This window comes from Myotis daubentonii, chromosome 7, assembly GCF_963259705.1.
Source record: "Myotis daubentonii chromosome 7, mMyoDau2.1, whole genome shotgun sequence".
Lineage (NCBI taxonomy): Eukaryota > Metazoa > Chordata > Mammalia > Chiroptera > Vespertilionidae > Myotis > Myotis daubentonii.
In genome coordinates this window covers 87,495,600-87,517,412 of record NC_081846.1, presented here as the reverse complement: position 1 = coordinate 87,517,412, position 21,813 = coordinate 87,495,600, and the positions used below count along the sequence as shown (strand labels likewise).

Sequence of the window (21,813 nt, the reverse complement as noted above, 5' to 3'; positions counted from 1 at the left end):
GTCTGCAGGAGCCGTCTGCTCTGCAGCCCCGGCAGGAAGCATGCTGCAGCCCCTGCCGCAAGGCTGCCCACGTGGTCGCTTATCTGCTTCTCAGGAGGAACGGTTGCTAACGAGGTCTCACTGTGGGGACAGAGGCACAGCTGACTGGCCCAAGGTGACCGCGTTGTAAGTGGCAGAGCCAGGATCCAAACACTGGGACCCTGGTGCTGGCTCTGAGCCCTTAGTGTGGCCTTCATCCTTCTGGTAAAGCCCCGGTGCCCCTGCTCTTGGCGTGGTCGGCCTGCGAAGCACAGAGCCAAGTGCCGCGTGCCACACACAGGAGAGGAGACAGGTGTGCACACGGGAGAGGGGCCAGGTCGGCATGGGGAGAGGAGACAGGTCGGCACGGGGAGAGGGGCCAGGTCGGCACGGGGAGAGGGGCCAGGTGGGCACAGGGAGAGGGGCCAGGTGGGCACGGGGAGAGGGGCCAGGTCCTCACGGGGAGAGGGGCCAGGTCCGCACGGGGAGAGGGGCCAGGTCGGCACGGGGAGAGGGGCCAGGTCGGCACGGGGAGAGGGGCCAGGTCCGCAAGGGGAGAGGGGCCAGGTCCGCACGGGGAGAGGGGCCAGATCGGCACGGGGAGAGGAGACAGGTCGGCACGGGAAGAGGAGACAGGTCGGCACGGGGAGAGGGGCCAGGTCGGCACGGGGAGAGGAGACAGGTCGGCACGGGGAGAGGAGACAGGTCCGCACGGGGAGAAGGGCCAGGTCCGCACGGGGAGAGGGGCCAGGTCGGCACAGGGAAAGGAGCCAGATCCGCACGGGGAGAGGGGCCAGGTCGGCACAGGGAGTGGAGCCAGGTCGGCACAGGGAGAGGGGCCAGGTTGGCACAGGGAGAGGGCAGGTGTTCCACGCATGGTGCGTGATTTAACTGGTGGTGGCTTTGCAGTGCAGGTGCTGACAGGACCCCCAAGGCTCCTAGAGGAGTGGGGACTGTCCTGGGTGGCAGAGTTAGGACTTTGAACCAGGGTTGCCCGATCCAGAGCCCCTTGTTTTCCCAAACTTCCCCCCACGCTGCCCCTGAGGAGAGCCGGGCATGGCAGGAGTTCGGGGAGTGGCGACCCTCCTCTGCTGGCTCTGAGCGCTCCTGGTGGCCGAGTGCAGCGGGGGCAGGGAAGCCAGGGACAGACAGTGACGGCAAGAGGAGCCAGCCTATCTTCCTTCAGCTCCTCTTGCAGCAGTCAGATTGGTTTGGGAAGTAAAACTGGAGAAAGTGGAACAGGCTCTCTAAAAGAATGGAAACAGGAGTACAATGAGAATTCTGATGTTAAAAGGAACCTGAGGAGAGAGGCCTGGAGTCGGTACTGGAGGAGCAATTGGAGGAGCATTGCGCAGGGACCACACTGTCCCGACGAAACCTGTTTGAGTTGTGGGAAGGTGAACCTGCCACATGGCTGGGACCTGGTGGCCTCTGCCACCCACTTCCAAAGACCCACTGTGTGTGTGTAGGTACATGTGTGCATGCATTTGTACACATGTATGTGTGTACGTGCACGTGTGTGTACAGATGTGCACGTGTGCGTACACATACGTGTGTGCACACATGTATTGTGTGCTGTGTACATGTGTATGTGTGCACTTTCATGTGCATGTGTGTGTGCATGTACATCTGTGTGTGCCTGTGCATGTTTTAAAGTTGGGCCTCTGGTCAGATGTGTTGGATCTGAGGGTTCCTTGGTTGAGGGAGGAGTTGGGAGCTGCTGGTTGAATCCAGCTATTGTAGTTTGAGGAACTCGAGGCCTGAAGCATTAACTCACCAGGTCTTCATGGGGCCTGGCTGGCTGGGGTTTGGTGCCACCCCAGCCTCAGGTCACTGACTTTCTGACTGGCTGGTGCCCCTTCTCCTGCTGGGGCCACAGTGCCCACGTGCACTGCTACTGACTGTGGAGAAGGGAGAGGACAAGACCCCTCTCTGCTGCCCAGTAGCAGTTGTCTTTACATCTCTCGGCCACCTGACAGCTTCAGTGACCCCTGTGGACAGTGCAAGGAAGGAAGGGCCCAGGGCTGCCTCCTGTTCCCGCAGTGAGCACTCTGGGAGCTTGTTAGAGCTGCAGATTTCTGCAGCCTTCCTGCCTCCAGCCTTCACCCCTCCGTGGATGTCACCGGGCCTGGGGTGGGTCCAGGAGTTCCGCACTTAACATGAGTCCCCTAAGAGACCGAAACAGCCAGGAGGAACCGCAGCCGGCACCTCTTCACCCGTTGATTCCAGGGATGTGCCCACTGCAGCCCAACCCCATGGATCCGTGTGGGCAGGAGCACCCCCACAAGCAAGCCATTGTTTTCCTGGGTGGGGCAGGGCGGGTGGGGGAGAGACGAGCTCCTCAGAAAGCAGGCGCTTGCTCTAGAAGCACCTCTTTCTGCCTCCTCAGTGTACCATGCCATCTTCTTGGAAGAGCTGACCACCTTGGAGTTGATTGAGAAGATCGCCAACCTGTACAGCATCTCCCCACAGCACATCCACCGAGTCTACCGGCAGGGGCCCACAGGCATCCACGTGGTGGTCAGCAACGAGGTGAGCTTGCTGCCTGCCCTGCCTGGTGAGCTGGAGCTTCGTGTCCCAGAGAGGAGCCACGGACCCTGCATCCTGTGGGGTCTGGGATGACTTTAGCCCCAAGACGGCCAACAGGTCTCACCGGCATGCCACAGGCTGCAGCGGCAGCCTGGTGTGCTGGGAGGGAGAGAGCTCTGAAGCCACAACTGGGTGTGAATAGCTTTCGAGTATCCACTCCATTACCTCACCCTCGGCCAGGTGCCATGCAGGAGCTGGGAGCACAGACGGCACCCCTGCCCTCAGGGTTCTTGCAGGGCAGGCGGCAGGAGAAGGGTGCTCACCCAGGGCAGGCGGCAGGGCCCAGTGAGAAGTGAACTAGACGGGGGTTGGTGATGGGAAGGATGTGGCTCAGTATGGAGGACCCCTCTGCTGAATAGGGAAGGTGCCACAGCCCTCTGGGGCCCGTCACAAGCAGCCCCTGGCAGGGGCACAGGTCTGACTCCACAGGCTGAGGAGGGCTGCTCACCGGGCTTGCTGACACATCGCATTCCTGCGAGTTGTAGAATGGAGGCTGTTACGCCTGTTCTGTCCTGACCTTTCCTCTTAACACTGATGGTAAGGGTGCCAGCACTACTGGGCGCTGGCTGCTCCCACTGCTGTCCCAAGTGCACGTGCAGTGACTCATTTGATTCTTTTTTTAAAAATATATTTTATTGATTTTTTTACAGAGAGGAAGGGAGAGGGATAGAGAGTTAGAAAAATTGATGAGAGAGAAACATCGATCAGCTGCCTCCTGCACACCCCCTACTGGGGATATGCCCTTGACTGGAATCGAACTTGGGACCCTTGAGTCCGCAGGCCAATGCTCTATCCACTGAGCCAAACTGGTTAGGGCTGATTCTTTTTTATTTAAAAGAATCTTTACTGTTGGGAGTATTACAGATGTCCCCCTCTTATCTCCCCATTGTCCCCCTCCACCTGGTTCCCATCCCACCCCAGGCCTTCACCACCCTATTGCCTGTGTCCATAGGTAATGCATATATGCATATATGTTCTTTAATTAATCTCCTCTGAGATTCATTGGTCTAGTCCATGTTTCCATGCCTCTGGTTCTATCTTATTCATCAGTTTATTTTGTTCATTAGATTCTTTGTTCATTTATTTTCATTTTTAGATTCAGTTGTTGATATATATGTATTTATTGCCACTTTATTTTTCATATATTTAAAAATAATTTTTTAATTGATTTCAGAGAGGAAGGGAGAGGGAGAGAGAGAAACATCAATGATGAGAGAGAATCATTGATTGGTTGCCTTCTGCATACCCCCCCCCCCCCCACCATGGGGATTGAACCTGCAACCTGGGCAAGTGCCCTGACTGGGAATTGAACCATGACCTCTTTGTTCATAGGTTGACTCTCATCCACTGAGCCACGCCCATTTGTTTATATTTTTTATCTTTCTTCTACTTCTTTTCCTTTTTCTTCTTTTTCTTCAAGAATACCCTTCAAAATTTCATGTAATACTGATTTGATAGTGATGAACTCCTTTAGCTTTTTCTTGTCTGTGAAGCTCTTTAGCTATCCTTTAGTTCTAAATGATGGCTTTGCTGGGTAGAGTATTCTTGGTTGTAGGTCCTTGCTATTCATCATTTTGAATATTTCTTGCCACTCCCTCTGGTCTGCAAAGTTTCTGTTGAGAAATCAGCTGACAGTAATATGGGTGCTCCCTTGTGGATAACTGACTGCTTTTCTCTTGCTGTTTTTAAGATGCTCTTTATCTTTAACTTTTGGCATTTTAATTATGATGTGTCTTGGTGTGGGCCTCTTTGGGTTCCTCTTGTTTGGGGTTCTCTGCACTTCCTGGACTTGTAAGTCTATTTCGTTCACCAGGTAGGGGAAGTTTTCTGTCATTATTTCTTCAAATAGGTTTTCAATATCTTGCTCTCTCTGTTTTCCTTGTGGCACCCCCATAATTCGGATATTGGTAGGCTTAACGTTGTCCCAGAGGCTCCGTACACTACCTTCATATTTTAGATTCTTTATTCTTTTTGCTCTTCTAATTGGGTGTTTTTTGCTGCCTCATATTCCAAATTGTTGATTTGATTCTCCACATTCTATGTTCTACTGTTGAAACCCTGTAAATTATTCTTTATTTCAGTTAGTGTATGCTGAATTTCGGACTGGTCCTTTTTCATGTCTTTGACGTTCTCACCCACATTCTTGAAAGTCTCAGTAAGTGCCTTGAGGCTCTCATTAAGATCCTGAGTATCCTTATAACCATTGTTTAGAACTCTATATCTAGTACTTTGTTAGCTTCCACTTCATTTAGTTTTTTTTCTGGAGATTTTTTTCTGTTTTATTTTCATTTGTAACATGTTTCTTTGTCTTTGCATTTTGGCTGCTTCCCTGTGTTTGTTTCTGTGTATTGGGTAGAGCTGCTATGTTTCCTGGAGTTGGTAGAGTGACCTTGTGGAGTAGGTGGCCTGTAGGCCCCAGTGGCTCAGCCTCCCCAGTCACCTGAGCTGGGCACTGTAGGTACACCCCTGTGTGGGCTGTTCACACTGTCTTGTTGTAGTTGAGCCTTGATTTCTGTTGGTGTCACTGGGAGGAATGGACCTCCAGGCCAATTGGCTGTGAGGACCAGTGGCAACTACAATGGAAGAGCTGCTGTGCAGGAGATACTCCTGTGGATTAGGACTTGCTTCAGTGGGGCCTTGGTGCTCACAGAATCTTCCCTTTGAATGTGTCACTCATGGATGTGTAGAGCTGAAATCTGGTGTGGGCTGAAGCTGTCCACTTGGTGCACAGCTCTGGAGCCTCCTGGGAGGTGCAAAGTCAGACACTGCCTGTGCCCTTCCTGGGGCCACTGGGCAGGAGCTACAGATTGATCTGCAGATGGCTGCTACTTGTGTTGGGCTTGGAAGTGCCCAGGGGAGGCCAAGCTGTGAAGCAAGGCAAGCTGCTGCTAATGCCAGGCCTGGGGCCACTTATCAGGAGGTATGGGGCACACTGACATCAGCTGCTACTTGTTTGAGAGATTTTAGGAAAGGCTGAAGACTGAGCTAGGACAGGTTATATGAAAAAGCCTGCTTCAAGCAGTTTGGGTGGGGCTGCAGATTGGGTGAGGGGAATCACCAGGGTGAAGCGAACAGTGTGAGCCAGGTTGATGGAGACTCAGATATGGTGCCTGCCAGTCAGCTCTGTGACTCGGGGGGGGGGGGGGGGGGGGAGGGTCAGGGGAGGGATGTGGGGGGGGGATGGGGAGGTCTCAGCATAGGAACAGTGACCCCTGTGAGCATCCCCGTCTGGGAGAAAGCTGCCCCCAAGTTCTTGCTCTGATGCCAGACAATCTAGTTCCTCCTGGAATCCCCCAAGCCGATGCCCCAGTGGGAATGAGTCCAAGTAAGTCTGTGTGTTGCGCCTTTAAGAGGAACTGCCTGGGTCTCCAGCAGCCTCTGTGAATGACTCCTAGCCCACCTATGATGGATTATCCCATCTCACAGGTAGGAAACTGAGACAAGAGAGCAAATGCCCAGGTTGCATAGCTGGTAAGGGCTGGAGCCAGTGGGGGGATCCCTGGTAGTCCAGCTGTAGAGCCCAAGCACTCAGCCAGTAGGCTATCCAACCTTTCCTAAATTGAATCCTTTAAAAAAATTGGCTGGAACCCTGATCCCCCTGCTCAGCCCCTGCAGACCCTGAGCCAGCTGTGGGAACTCTGAAAGCCTATGTCGAGGATTTTAGGGGAAATGGCACAGGAGTGGTTGCTGGGGACATAGAGAAAAGGTGGCATTTGGAGTTGGACTGGTGTCCCCACCTGGAATGGGCTCCTAGTAGCTGAGCAACCTTGGGCAAATTTATTTAACCTCTTTGAGCCTCAGTTTCCACATCTGTAAAATGGGGATAATTATACCTATCGAGCAGGTAAGGATAAAATGAGGAAACTGTTAGGTACCAGAAGATGCTAAATAAGCAGTGGATGTTGTTGTTGACAGTGCTAGGCACTTGTTATTTTGGGGAGCAACTGATGGACAGATCTTTAAGTTTGACGATGTATAAAATGTAAGGCTTTTAATGGTCTGTGTATATTTATTTCATAAATTGTCATTATTAGTAATAATCCTGTACTTCAGAGCCCGTTTCGTGGGTATCTCATCCTGGAGGTCCGTGAGGTAAGGTGAGGTGGTGGTCCTTCCTTTTTATTTAAAAAGCAATTCACAGAGTAAGCAGCCAGGCAGCGTGGAGCAGCAGAAGGCAGGTGTGAAAGGCCCTGGCTTCCCCGCTCTCTTCCTGCAGGAGTTTACTTAAGTGTGATGAGGTGCTGCCAGATAGTCTTATGCCAGTGGTGGTGTGTCTGAGCGTGTACTTCCAGTTTCTCAAACGTGCAACCCACATGCAGCTGTACATCCCTCTGCACTTTGCTGTTTGCGTCACGAGGTCAGAATTCCTTCCATGTCATTATGGTCAAATCTAATGCAGTTATTTTTTTGCCCCATTTCACAGATAAAGAAAATGAAGCCCAGAGTCTCTGGCCTGAGAACTTAACTTTGGACTAGCCAGGAAGGTCAAACTGTCCTGAGCAGTGGGTGGTTGTTGTGGCGTGGAAAACTTGTTACTTTGCAATTCAGAATGAATTTCTTCTGTGAAGACAGAAGCCAAGAATGTGTGGAACCCTTGCAATTTCACTGGTCCCTGAAGGAAGGTCCTTCCCCAGCTTGCCCTGTGCCCCCAAGAGTAGGCAGTTAAGCAAGTGGAGCAGAGAGCAGAACTCCAATGCCACCTCCGCTAAGTAGGCCATTCTTATTCCCCAAAGTCTCCTTGCCTCTTAGCCCCAAATCAATTGGAAACCTCTGGTTCTTAATTGTCCGGAGCACTGCAGGCAGTCTGGCCAGCCGCCAAGCGGCCCCTGGGGTGCAAGGGCACTTAATTAAATGAGGGAGTTACTGATTAAGCCCGTGTGGTCTCTGCCTCAGGCTTTGCATGCCCAAGTGGGTGGCTGCCAAGGGACCTCGCGGGAGCAGGCCAACAGCACAGAATAAATGTGCTTCACACATCATTAGGCCCTGCAGGGTGGGGCCGGGGTCTACAGGTGGGTGGGTTTGTAGGATTTGGGGCAGTAATCCAGACAGGCAATAAAATGTGGTTGCATTTTTTAAGTTGGGAAGGGTTTTGCTGTCGTATTGGCTAGTGTGTGAGTGTGCTGTGTGTGTGTATTTTTAGAATTCTTTCCATTTATATAGTGGAATACAGCATGCGTATGCCAAGAGTATATGAAGTGTATGTGCACAGTTTCAAGAATAACCGAAGTACCCAGTACCTGCCCTGAGGTTAACACAGTGTTATGTTAGGAGCCCCTTTGTGAGCTCATTTCATATTCCTCTCCATCCCTCCACCTGCTGGTCTGAATTTTGTATTAATCATTCTCTTGTTCCTCCTCAACGTATTGTTGAATTTTGCCTATTTAAAAATTTCATATCTATATATATAAAAGCCTAAGTGACCGAATGACCAGAACGACCGGCCGACCAGTTGCTATGACATTCACTCACCACCGGGGGCAGACGCTCAATGCAGGAGCTGCCCCGTGATGGTCAGTGCGCTCCCATAGCCAACCTCCCACAGCCAGCCAACCTCCCCTGGTCCCTCCCCATGGCCGGCAAACCCCGTGCACGAATTTCATGCACCGGGCCCCTATAAGTGGAATAATAGTGTGTGGCGTCTGTGACTTCCTTTTTTCCTACTTGATGTCTTTGAGGTGTGCTGCTGGAGGTCGCTGGCACTGCAGACAGTATGGGGCCGATTGGGTTTGGGTGCCACATTGAATGTTCCTCGGCAGTCTGTGCGTGATGCTCTGTGTGTGTGTGCACAGTCCTCCAGTGTGTCTGCCTGGAGGGCAGATGTTCCAGGGTCATGTTCACAGGCCCATGGGCAGTTCTGCAAAGCACTTGTACACAGTCACACCCAGCGGTCGTGATGCCAACTTCTGTCAGTCTACATCCTGGTTATATTTTTATCATCGAAACAGCCCTATTTTACAGATAGGACATGAGACAGGAAGAAACTTGTCCAAAATCACGAGGTAGTTTATCAAAATGGGAACTCCCGAGAGGTGGCTGGTGAGGAATCTTCAATTCCTGCCACATTTTGAGATGCAGGGAGTGGTGCTCTGTTTAGACAGGGGTGGGCAAAAAGGTAGGCTTACACCTGTTAGTATTGTCCATCTAAGAAACGTCCAAACCTATAAGATTTTTTTATGAGTTTATTTGAGCCAAACTGACGACAGTTGCCGGGAAGCAAAATCTCAACAGTTTGAAAGAATGGCAGTTTTTCATGTTATTTTATTATATTTTTTATGGTTGTTGTCTCCCTCCTTGCCCCCAGTCTTTTTAAAAATACACTTTATATTTTTAGAGTAGTTTTAGGTTTATAGAAAAATTATGCAGAAAGTGCAGAGAGTTCCCATATTCGCGCCCCCCCCCCACCTCCCCAACACATGCACAAGTTCTTCTATCATTCGTGTGGTACATTTGTTATAATTGATGAGGCAATATTGTTATATTATTAACTAAAGTCCCTAGTTTACAGTAGATTTCACTCTTGCTGCTGTACAGTTCACTGGGTTTTGACAAATGCATGATGTCATGTGTCCACCATTACACTCACGTACAATCACTTCACTGCCCCCAAAAGTGCCCTGTGTTCTACCTCTTCATCCCTCTTCCCCTCTCCTCGTCCCTTGAAACTCAGGCAATTATTGATAATTTTACTATCTAGATAGTTCTGCCTTTTTCAGAATGTTATATGGTTAGCATCATATAGTAAGTAGCCTTTTCAGACTGGCTTCTGACACTTAACAATGGGCATTTAAGGTCCCCCTCTGTCTTTTCATGGCTTGATAGTTCATTTCTTTTATTGTAGAATAATGCTCCCCTTTATGGATATACCAGTTTGTTTATACATGTACCTATCAGGACATCTGATTTGCTTCCCGTTTTTGTTTTGAAGCCTTTATTGTTGCGTGTATTACAGGTGTCCCCCCTCTTTTTCCCCCAGTGCCTCCCTCCACCCAGTTCCTGCCCCACCCCAGGCCTTCACCACCCTATTGTCTGTGTCATAGGTAATGCATACATGCATAGAACATTTTTGGTTATTCTCTTCCCATCCCCTTTTCCCCCTTCCCTCTGAAATTCGTCAGTCTGGGAGAACCAAGATGGCGGCATAGGTTAACGCCGGAGTTTGCTGCTTTGAACAACTACTTCAAAAGTGAAACCAAAAAACGGAAGGGACATCACCCAGAACCACAGGAACGCTGGCTGAGTGGAAGTCCTACAACTAGGAGGAAAGAGAAACGCATACGGACACTCAGAGGAGGCGCAGTGCTGAAGTCAAATTCTGAGGTGCGGAGTGCGAGGAGCGGGCTGGCGGCGGAGGGCGGTTGTTGTTTTCAATCGGGAGGGAGTCGCAGACTCTGAGCACCAGATCCGGGCGAGTCTTTAGGGACCCAGACTCAAACGGGAGAAGCGGGACTGTCTGGCTTCGGTCAGAGCGAGTGCAGCTTTCTCTCCGAGCTTTGCAGCGGGTGCTGGGACTCAGAGAGGCAGAGCCCCTGGGGACAGGACTGAGAGCCGCCATAACTGCTCTCTCCGGCCCACCCTGTTGATCCTGTGCGACCCGCCCCGCCCAAGCCCAGCGCAGAACCATTTGCCAGATAGCCTCAGGCAAAGGCTAGATTAACACCTCCCTAGAGGACAGAGTTCTCTCACTGCTGACACAGCTGAATCTCATAGCCACTTGGCCTGGAGGTCAAACCCTCCCTGGAATTAGCTACAACAATCAAGATTTATCTATAAGACTGCGAACAAAGACCACTAGGGGGTGCACCAAGGAAGCATAACAAAATGCGGAGACAAAGAAACAGGACAAAATTGTCAATGGAAGATATAGAGTTCAGAACCACACTTTTAAGGTCTCTCAAGAACTGTTTAGAAGCTGCCGATAAACTTAATGAGATCTACACGAAAACTAATAAGACCCTCGATCTTATATTGGGGAACCAACTAGAAATTAAGCACACACAGACTGAAATAACGAATATTATACAGACGCCCGACAGCAGACCAGAGGAGCGCAAGAATCAAGTCAATGATTTGAAATGCGAGGAAGCAAAAAACATCCAACCGGAAAAGCAAAATGAAAAAAGAATCCAAAAATGCGAGGATAGTGTAAGGAGCCTCTGGGACAGCTTCAAGCGTACCAACATCAGAATTATAGGGGTGCCAGAAGATGAGAGAGAGCAAGATATTGAAAACCTATTTGAAGAAATAATGACAGAAAACTTCCCCCACCTGGTGAAAGAAATGGACTTACAGGTCCAAGAAGTGCGGAGAACCCCAAACAAAAGGAATCCAAAGAGGACCACACCAAGACACATCATAATTAAAATGCCAAGAGCAAAAGATAAAGAGAGAATCTTAAAAACAGCAAGAGAAAGAAACTCAGTTACCTACAAGGGAATACCCATACGACTGTCAGCTGATTTCTCAACAGAAACTTTGCAGGCCAGAAGGGAGTGGCAAGAAATATTCAAAGTGATGAATACCAAGAACCTACAACCAAGATTACTTTATCCAGCAAAGCTATCATTCAGAATTGAAGGTCAGATAAAGAGCTTCACAGATAAGGAAAAGCTAAAGGAGTTCATCACCACCAAACCAGGATTATATGAAATGCTGAAAGGTATCCTTTAAGAAGAGGAAGAGGAAGAAAAAGGTAAAGATACAAATTATGAACAACAAATATGCATCTATCAACAAGTGAATCTAAGAATCAAGTGAATAAATAATCTGATGAACAGAATGAACTGGTGATTATAATAGAATCAGGGACATAGAAAGGGAATGGACTGACTATTCTTGCGGGGGAAAGGGGTGTGGGAGATGTGGGAAGAGACTGGACAAAAATCGTGCACCTATGGATGAGGACAGTGGGTGGGGAGTGAGGGCGGAGGGTGGGGCGGGAACTGGGAGGAGGGGAGTTATGGGGGAAAAAAAAAAGGAACAAATGTAATAATCTGAACAATAAAGATTTAATTAAAAAAAAAAATTCGTCAGTCTGTTCCATGTTGCCATGCCTCTGTTCTATTTTATTCATCAGTTTATTTTGTTCATTAAATTTCTTGCTTGTTTATTTTGATTTAGATTCAGTTGTTGATATGTATTTATTGCCACTTTATTGTTCATATTTTTTATCTCTTCTCCTTCTTCTTCCTTCTTTCCCCTTTCTTCTTTCTTCTGTCTTCCTCTTCTAAAGAATGCTGTTTAACATTTCATGTAGTACTGGTTTGGTGGTGATGAACTCCTTTAGCTTTTTCTTGTCTTTGAAACTCTATCTGACCTTCAATTCTAAATGATAGCTTTGCTGGGTAGAGTAATCTTGGTTGTAGGTCCTTGCTATTCATCATTTTGAATATTTCTTGCCACTCCCTCCTGGCCTGCAAACTTTCTGTTGAGAAATCAGCTGACAGTTGTATGGATACCCCCTTGTAGGTAACTAATTGCTTTTCTCTTGCTGCTTTTAAGATTGTTTCTGTCTTAGCCTAAGTGCCCATCAGTAGATTAATGGATTAGAAAACTGTGGTACATCTACACGATGGAATACTATGCTGCTGTAAAAAGGAAGGAACTCTTACCATTTGCAACGTCATGGATGGAACTGGAGAGCATTATGCTAAGTGAAATAAGCCAGTCAATAAAGGAAAAATACCACATGATCTCACTCATTCATGGACAATAGAGACCATTATAAACTTTTGAACAATAATAGATACAGAGGCAGAACTGCCTCAAACAGATTGTCAAACTGCAGCGGGAAGGTCGGGGAGGGTTGGGGGGCAGGAGGAAGGGGGGTAAGAGATAAACTAAAGGACTTGTATGCATGCATATAAGCATAACCAATGGACATAAGACACTGGGTGATAGGGGAGGCTAGGGGACTGTCTAGGGCGGGGGGATAAAATGGATACATATGTAATAGCCTTTGTAATACTTTAAGCAATAAAAAAAAAAAAGAAGATAATTAAAAAAAAAAAAAGATTGTTTCTGTCTTTAACCTTGGCATTTTAATTATGATGTGTCTGGGTGGAGTCTCTTTGGGTTCCTCTTGTTTGGGGTTCTCTGTGCTTCTTGGACTTGTAAGTCTCTTTCCTTCACCAGGTAGGGACGTTTTCTGTCATTATTTCTTCAAATAAGTTTTCAATATCTTGCTCTATCTCTTCTTCTGGCATCCCCATTATGCTAATGTTGTTATGCTTGACGTTGTCCCAGAGGCTCCTTATATTATTTTCATATTTTTGGATTCTTTATTCTTTTTGCTCTTCTGATTGGGTGTTTTTTCCTTCCTCTTATTCGTTGATTTGATTCTCAGAATCCTCAACTACTGCATCCCTGTAAATCAGGGGTCCTCAAACTTTTTAAACAGAGAGCCAGTTCACTGTCCCTCAGACCGTTGGAGGGCCGGACTATAGTTTAAAAAAAAACTATGAACAAATTCCTATGCACACTGCACATATCTTATTTTGAAGTAAAAAACAAACAAAAAGGGAACAAATACAATATTTGTATTTGCACGTGGCCCGCGTGCCGTAGTTTGAGGACCCCTGCTGTAAATTATTCTTTATTTCAGTTAATGTATGCTGAATTTCTCACTGGTCCTTTTTCATGTCTTTGAAATTCTCAGTAAGTCCCTTGAAGCGCCCATTAATTCCCTTGTAGCTCTCATTAAGATCCTTGAACAACCTTATAACCATTGTTGTGAACTCTGTATCCAGTAGTTTGCTTGCTTCCATTTCTTTCGTTTGTGACATGTTTCTTAGTCTCCACATTTTGGCTGCTTCCCTGTGTTTGTTTCTATGTATTAGGTAGAGCTGCTGTGTCTCCTGGAATTGGTAGAGTGACCTTGTGGAGTAGGTGTTCTGTAGGCCCCAGTGGCTCAACCTCCCCAGTCTTCTCAGCTGGGCACTCTAGGTGTGCCCCTGTGTGGGCTGTGTACACTGTCTTGTTGTAGTTGAGCTTTGATTGCTGGTTGGTGTCACTGGAAGTACTTGATCCCCACACCAATTGGCTATAAGGACCAGTGGCAACTACAGTGGAAGAGCTGCTGTGCAAGAGACACCTTTATGGAGCGGGACTTGCTTCAGTGGGGCTTTGGTGCGCATTGTGCCTTCCCCTTGAGTGTGTCACTTGTGAATGTGTAGAGTTGTGAACTGCTATGGTCTGAAGCTGTCCACTTGGTGCACTGGCTCTGAGGCCTCGCAGGAATTGCAAAGTCAGCCACTGCCTGGGGCAGGAGCTGCAGACAGATCTGCAGATGACTACTACTTGTGTTGGGCTTAGAAGTGACCAAGTGCACCCAACTGTGAAGCAAGGCAGGCTGGTGCTAGTGCTGGGTCTTAATTCTCTTATTGATGTCAGCTGCTTCTTGTTTAAGAGATTTTAGGAAAGTCTGAAGCCTGAACCTGGACAGGCCATATATATATATGGAAAAGCCAATGCCAACAGCTTCAGTGGGGCTGCAAATTGGATGGGGTGTGGTCTCAGGGAATCATCAGGATGGAGCAAACAGTGTGAGCCAAGCTTATGGAAATTTTCCCTGTGAGCCAAGATGATGGCTGTCAGTCAGCTCTGGGATAGGGGAGGTCCCAGCACAGGAACAATGACCCTCCTGAGTGCCCCCATCTGGAAGAAAGCCACCCCCAGGTTCTTGCCCCGACGCCAGACAATCCAGTTCCTTCCCTAATGTCTCATGTTCCTTTCAAGCCGCCACTCCAGTGTTGGAGCCCAGAGGGATGGAGTTTGGGTAAGTCCATGTGCTGGCCCTTTAAGAAGAACTCCCTGGCACTCCAACCGCCTCCATGTCACTCAGCCACAATCCCCACTGGGTTTTACAGCCTGAAGTTATGGGGACTGCTCTTCCAGCACTGGAACTCTGGGCTGGGGGACTGATGTGTGGCTGGGCCCCCTTGCTCCTCACAGGAGGCCTCCATAGCCATGATATCTCTCCCAATTAGAAAAAGGCTACACATGGGTGTTGGCCCAGCCCTTTCTGTGCCTCCGTGCTTCCATCCCTCCTCTCAGTCTCGATGTGCTTTCTTCTTTACGTCTCTAAGTTGTAGGGCTGCCATTCAGCCAGCTTTCAGGCTGTTCTGAATGATGGTTCTGTATTTTAATTGTAATTTCGATGTGGTTTTGGGAGGTGGCGAGTGCTGGCCTTTACCTATGCTGCCATCTTGGTCGTCCTCTGCACCTTTATTTTATACATTACAGTCAAAGGAGAAGGTGTAAGAAGGTTACATGAAGTTCATTGGTGATCGATTAGGGAGGTGGGAGAAGGCAAAGCAGAGAAATCTCTGGGATTGGGTGAAAAGTAAAAGGAATAGACACTTCTTTTACATTGGTGGGTATAAGGTAATGAACAGTCAACAACTAACACAATAACAATGACAATGAGGGGATCTGTGGTCTCTGCTCTGGGGAGGCTGTGCTTTGAGGGCCCCGGAAAAGAGGAAATTACTTTAACATTCCAAAGGCATGTTATCAGATATGTTATCCTAGATGCAAAACTAGATAGCAGACAGGCTCAGGTAAGGTGAAGACTGGCCTTTGTCAGGGAGCAACGCCAGCCTAGGGCATGATGCCCGCCATGACCTCTTGCAGTTGGGAAGTTTTCATTCAGACCGTCCTCTGCAGTGACTTCAGGTCTGAGTTTGTAAGGCCTCATGCAGGCCTCCCCTAGCTTGTCAGGTTAGCAGGGGTCTCCTTTTTCATTCACATTATGGAAAAAGACATGCAGGTTATGATTATTACAGTAGCTTTATTAACTACTAGAGGCCTGGTGCACGATCAGGGCTGGGGAGGGACGCGGGAGGTTGGCCAGCTGGGGAGGGACCGTGGGAGGGCTCCAGGGCGTGTCCAGCCCATCTCACTAAGTCCTGATCGGCTGGACCTCAGCAGCAAGCTAACCTACCGGTCAGAGTGCCTGCCCCCTGGTGGTCAGTGCACGTCATAGCGAGCGATTAAGTGGCCTTAGCATATCGTTCGCATATTAGGCTTTTATTATATAGGACTGAGACCCGATGCACGAAAATTCATGCACGAGTAGGCCTTCCTTCCCCTGGCTGCTGGCCCCGGCTTCGTCAGGAAGGATACCTGGAATGACATCCAGTCTCATTAGCATATTACCCTTTATTATTATAGATGTGTTTCACGGACTCAAAACTGTAAACCTACTGTTTGTTGCCCACTCCTGTACTTGGCCCTCCTAGGACTCACAATCAGAACCTGCTAATTACCCAGGTTCTTAAAGCACACTATTTTTTTTTATCTTTTGCTGCTATATACATACAGGCTCCTGTATTGTGTCTGTGATAGGGGCTGGGAAACCCAGTAACTGGGAAACAGCAAAACGAAAGCGAGCAAAAGTGTAGTCCGGGCTCTGGGCTCCTACGCCTGAGGCTTTCCTGTTGAGCTCATGGTTGAAGGGACATGGTCTCTCTCTTGCCTTTCAGATGGTGCAGAATTTCCAGGATGAATCCTGTTTTGTCCTCAGCACCTTAAAAGGTAAGGCCCCCACCAGCTGTTTTCGCTTAGTTGAAGTGTGATGGCTGCACCCCCAGGGTAACGTGCTGAGAGAGTGGGGCTGCCTGCGCACTGTCCCCTCTAGAGGATGTTACCTGGGGGCGGCCTCAGGGAAGGAGAAGCACAGGCTCCCGTGAAGCCTGCCCTGGCGGGTGAGGATCCGGGAGACTGGCCCCAGAGTCCCTTCTGAAAGGGAAGTCCTGGCCAGACAGTGTGTTCCCCACAGACTCAGTGTCAGGTGAACAGAAGATGCGTTTGAGTTTTTCTAAACCTCGGGCTCTAGGAAAAGTGAGCATGGAACACGGCAGCTGGGTCTGGTGGGTTGGGGACGCGGGGGGCGGGGTATGAAGGGCCCTCCTGAGGAAGGAGTCGAGCTGTGGGCCAGAAGGAAAGGCAGTGAGTGTGTGAGTCCATCAGAACGATGCTGCTTTGTGACGGCCCTGAGGCTGTTCACCTGAGAAACAGTGTGCAGAGCCTCCTTGGATGTGGGTCTTTTGGTCCTTGGCCCGGAGCTGAGGTGGGAAGGCCCGTTGTCAGACAGACGGGAAGGCATGTGTGGAGGTATCTGCTTCTGTCAGTGCAGCCTGATTTTGTGGTCTCGCCAACATTTGTGATTGGGCTGCCGTGGTGCCCTATTCCATGCCTCCCGTGACTCCCCCATGCCAGGGCGCCGTGCCTTTCTTCCTGAAAAATGCCCAGTGTTTCCCTCTTGCAGCGGAAAGCAGTGATGGCTACCACATCATCCTGAAATGTGGCCTCTGAGCAGCACGGAGCGGCAGCTGCCTCCACCTCCCAGCCCCATCGACCCCCTTGGATGTAGGAATTCACCGTCGGAAGCTGCAGCCTCCCTGGCTAGAAGGGATCTTGCTGATCTAAGAAAGCTGCACACCGGCAGCCAGCAGACACCCACGTAGACCTCTGCATGCAGATCCCACCGGCAGCCAGCAGAAACCCACGCAGACCTCTGCATGCAGATCCCACCAGCAGAAACCCACGCAGACCTCTGCATGCAGATCCCACCAGCAGAAACCCACGCAGACCTCTGCATGCAGATCCCACCAGCAGAAACCCACGCAGACCTCTGCATGCAGATCCCACCAGCAGAAACCCACGCAGACCTCTGCATGCAGATCCCACCAGCAGAAACCCACGCAGACCTCTGCATGCAGATCCCACCAGCAGAAACCCACGCAGACCTCTGCATGCAGATCCCACCAGCAGCCAGCAGAAACCCACACAGACCTCTGCATGCAGATCCCACCGGCAGCCAGCAGACACCCACGCAGACCTCTGCATGCAGATCCCCCCCCCGACTCCTCTCTCCCTTGCTCTTGGCCTCCAGCTTTTGAATGGTCCTTTCCCTACGCCTGCCTCTCTAAAGAGGCCGACAGCAGTGAGCGGGGGCGTCTGGTCTGAAACGCCTTGCTCTCCTAGTTGGAGGCTAGTTCATGGCCGTCTTGTTGCCAATGTGTTGGTTCCTTCTGACCAGTCCCCTGCCTCCAGGCAAAGCTCTGCCCCAGCCTTCACCTTCTTCTCTGGTAACTGGCTCCATGGCCAGGACTGCTGACTAGATGGGGGCGATTGGCCACCATCATCTGTCTTCGTGTTCATTTCCGTTCTCGAAGGTCCTGGTGAGCAGCTGTCTGTCCTGCTCTTGGTGGATTGATGGGAGTGGGGTTTACTCCGTGCCTTCTTTCACTTTACCTGGTTCCTAAGGATCTGCTACCACAAAGCCCTGAGATGGGGCACCTCTCTGCGTAGGTGGGCGGACACCACGTATGCGTGTGGGACCTGCCACACAGACCAAGGCCCGGGAGGGTGGGGAGTGGGTAGAAAGGCTATTTTTAGGCTCATTCTCACCAGTGTAAAAGGGATGAGAACAAAATAACTCCTGTTGAGTTCCTGTGGCGTGATATTATTTCTCAGCAGTCGTGGGTGAGGAGGACTAGGACAGTGGTTGGCAAACCGCGGCTCGCGAGCCACATGCGGCTCTTTGGCCCCGCCAGTGTGGCTCTTCCACAAAATACCAGCTCTTCCACAAAATACCGACTTCTGCACATGGGCCATGAAGTTTCAATCGCACCGTACGTACACGCCCGCACGTGGTATTTTGTGGAAGAGCCACACTGAAGGGGCTAAAGAGCCGCATGTGGCTCGCGAGCCGCGGCTTGCCGAACACGGGACTAGGACATGATCATCCCATTGTGTGATCAGGTGACCTTGGCCGTCACAATACCTAGCCCTCAAGAGTGCCTCACCAAATCCCATTTAGAGAAGACTCGGCTACCTGCTGCCAAACCTGCCGAGTTCCCTGAGGGTGTCGTGTTTTCTGTGAGGGCCCCTCGCAGGAAATGCTGACCGTTTTTCATTTGTAGGGGATGTGGTTAGAGCGTTTTCCCCGCGTTGCTGTGATCGGATCACCTTTCTTAGTGGCGTCGGAGGAATTTGAATGTCAGTAACTGGAGCACTAAGGAATTCCTCTCTGTCTTGCCTCTGTTTCCTGGGATCCAGTAATCAGTGCTGGCCCAGGGCTTCAACTCTTTGCTAATTTAGGTTCATCTTCCAAAGCATGATGCACCTACGGCCGGCTGAGCGGGGTTCTACAGCTTCTAGAGTAGAGCTTTTGGGATATAGTGCCGGGTCAGAGGTGGCCAGAACTGGGGGGAGCCCGGTTTACAGATGGGGAAACTGGAGCCCAGGGGGCACAGCCAGCTCCTGATAACACAGTGACGGGGGTGACGCACATTTATCTACCAGCCAGGGCATTTGGAGAGAGAATGGGATGATGTAGTAATTATGTTGGCACAGCAGGTGTGGTACTCCTACAGCGTAAAGACAGGTTCCTGCTTCCTTTTCCTTTCTGGGGGGAAGGAGCCAGTAACAGCTTTATTGAGACACAATTCACTGACCATACCGTTTACCCACTTACAGTGTACAATTAAGTGGTTTTTGGTAAGTTCACAGAATGACCTTAATCAGTTTTAGGACATTTTCATACCCTCCCCCCAAAGAAACCCTGTACCTTTAGCAGTCACGTTCCCACTTTTCTCCCACCTCCCCTGGTCCGGGCAGCGTCTGCTTTTTATCGAGCTTCGCCTGTTTGGGGCATTTTATACGTAGATGGGATCAGACAGTCTGTGGTCTTTTGTGATGAGCTTCTTCGACGTAGCCTATTGCTTTCTAGGGTCATCCATGCTGAACGTGTGTCAGTACTGCAGTCCTTTTTTAGCTGAGTCATAGTTCATCCAGTGGATTGACTGCATTTTGTTTATCCATTTTTCACTTGATGGACGTTTGAGTTGTTTCTACTTCTTGGCTGTTATGAAAAATGCTGCTATAAACATACTTGTACCAGTTTTATGTCCACACACGTTTTTATTTTTCTTGGGAATATGCATCAGAGTTGAGTTGCTGGGCGATGTAGTAACTATGTTTAGCTTTCTGAGTAACTGCTGGACCGTTTTCCAGAGCAGCGCAGCGTTTTCCCGTCAGCGGTGGGTGAGGGTTCTGCTTTCTCCACACACTTGCTATCGCCTGTGTCTTTTTGATGAGAGCATCCTAGTGGGTGTGAAGTGATCTCATTGTGGTTTTGATTTCATTTCCCTGATGGCTAATGATGTTGAGCGTTCTTTTTCATGTGCTTATTGGCTATTTGTATATCTTCTTTGGAGAAATGTTTATCCTTTGCCCGTTTTTAATTGGCCTATTTGTCTTTTTATTATTGAGTTATATGAGTGCTTTGCATATTCTAGATACAGGTCCTTTATCAGATAGATGATTTGGAAACATTTTCTCCCATCCTGTGGGTTGCCTTCACTTCCTTGATGTTGTTCTTTCAATTTGATGAAATGCAAGACCACCCATTTTTTCTTTTCTTTTTTAAAAAATTGATTTTAAAGAGAAAAGAATGGGGGGCGGGGGGAGACAGTGATTCGTTGCTCCACTTAATTTATGCATTTATTGGTTCTTGTATGCGCCCGATCGGGGACCGAGCCTGCCACCTTGGCGTGTCAGGACAGCAGCTGAACTACCTGGCCAGGCCTAACCATTTGTTCTTTCATTGTTTGTGCCTTTGGTGTCAAATTTAAGAAACCATTGCCCAACCCAAGGTCAAGGAGATTTATGTTTATATTTCCTTCTAAGAAGTCTTATTGTTTAGTTTTCACAATGATCTTTGATTCATTTTGAGCCAGTTTTTGTGCAGGTGTAGCTAGTTTGGGTGCACTTCACAGATGTTACTTTTTTTTTTAATCAGAAGATTTTTTTTTTAAATATATTTTATTGATTTTTTACAGAGAGGAAGGGAGAGGGATAGAGAGTTAGAAACATCGATGAGAGAGAAACATCGATCAGCTGCCTCCTGCACACCCCCTACTGGGTATGTGTCCGCAACCAAAGTACATGCCCTTGACCGGAATCGAACTTGGGACCCTTGAGTCCGCAGGCTGACGCTCTATCCACTGAGCCAAACCGGTTAGGGCAGATGTTACATTTTTTACAAATTGAAGGCAAGACCCTCTGCCAGCAAAACTCCTATGACTTGCTTTCTTATGGTACCAGCTTTCTTGCAGTGGCCTGGAGCCAAACCCACAGTGCCTCCGAGGGATGCCTGCAGACGGCGTGGGGCAGGGGCCTAACTTAGTTCTTTTGCGGGTGGCTGTCCAGTTGTCCAGCACCAGTTATAGAAAAGGCTGCTAGAATTCCCAGGGACTCATTGCCATGGCACTCCTGCTAAGGCCCCTGGTTCGCACCTGATCCTTTTTTTTTTTTTAAAGGATGTGAGGTTGTCGTTGGAAAGCTCACCTTTTCTCTTCTGCAACTGGTTTTGTGTTCCCTTTCTGCTGTCTCCCCCTTGTCCTGTCTCCACAACACTGGGTCAGATCACTGTCTGATGTTCTGTAGTCTTTCTTGGAGCTTATTCTAACATTACACACTGTTCCCCGGGGAAGGTCAGTGCCAGTCTTTTTTTTTTTTTTTTTTTTTTGAGGAAACTGAGTCACATAGAAGTGGAATAACTTGCCTACGTTTACACAGAACCAGACTAGACCTTTGGTCTTCTGGCTTCCAGCCGTTCAAGGTGGCGTCAGCCACTGCCTGAGTGGTGTTCCTACCCAGGCCAAGCAACGGCAGGCTAAATTTTAATCCTAAAAGATGGCAGGCTAATATTTTTTATTTCTTAAGTCCAAAGGAAGGCCTAATAAAGATCTATTACCTTAAGTGTGCTGTTAGTAGAATCTTCCATTCTGTGAAATGCCCACTGCTGTCTGTGCTCCTAATGGTTATGGTTAAATATTGTGGCTCACAAACAAGTAGGAAATAAGAAATACCAAAAAGAATATGCATAGTGACGTGGCATTGGACGCTTTAGCCACCTCATTCAGCAGCTTGTCCCTTCCATCAGTCAGATGAGCCAGATTTTTAGTTTATGAAGTAAAACGCTTGGGCACTGTCTTTCCTGTGAGCTCCGGTCCAGCCCTGGGCCCGCTGGGCGGAGCCTCCCAGGGCCCCACGCGTCCTAGGCAGAGGCTCCTGCTGGGCAGGGGCAGTTTTGAAAGGTGACCCCCGAGGGAGAAAGAGTCCTGTGCTCTGGCCACTCACTCGAACCCGGACCCCAAGCCATGCTCTTGACTCTCAGGCCGTGGCTTCTCAGGACCG

At 49.2% G+C, this 21,813-nt stretch overlaps 1 protein-coding gene across 4 annotated transcripts in view; it reads left to right on the top strand.

Moving 5' to 3' along the window:
- The window catches only part of TFCP2L1 (transcription factor CP2 like 1), a 70,619-nt gene extending 49,244 nt beyond the window's left edge, over positions 1 to 21,375 (top strand). For 2 of the 4 annotated variants that reach the window (XM_059704712.1, XM_059704711.1), the window contains exons 13-15: positions 2,408 to 2,550; positions 16,089 to 16,140; positions 16,874 to 21,375. In XM_059704712.1, the coding sequence (XP_059560695.1) occupies positions 2,408 to 2,550; positions 16,089 to 16,140; positions 16,874 to 16,920 (242 nt within the window). In that variant the 3' untranslated portion in view covers positions 16,921 to 21,375. Of the gene's footprint in view, positions 1 to 2,407; positions 2,551 to 7,030; positions 7,673 to 14,340; positions 14,381 to 16,088; positions 16,141 to 16,873 lie in introns of those variants that run through there. The other 2 variants (XM_059704713.1, XM_059704714.1) reach the window with 2 other exon arrangements.
- The last annotated feature ends 438 nt before the right edge of the window (positions 21,376 to 21,813 follow it).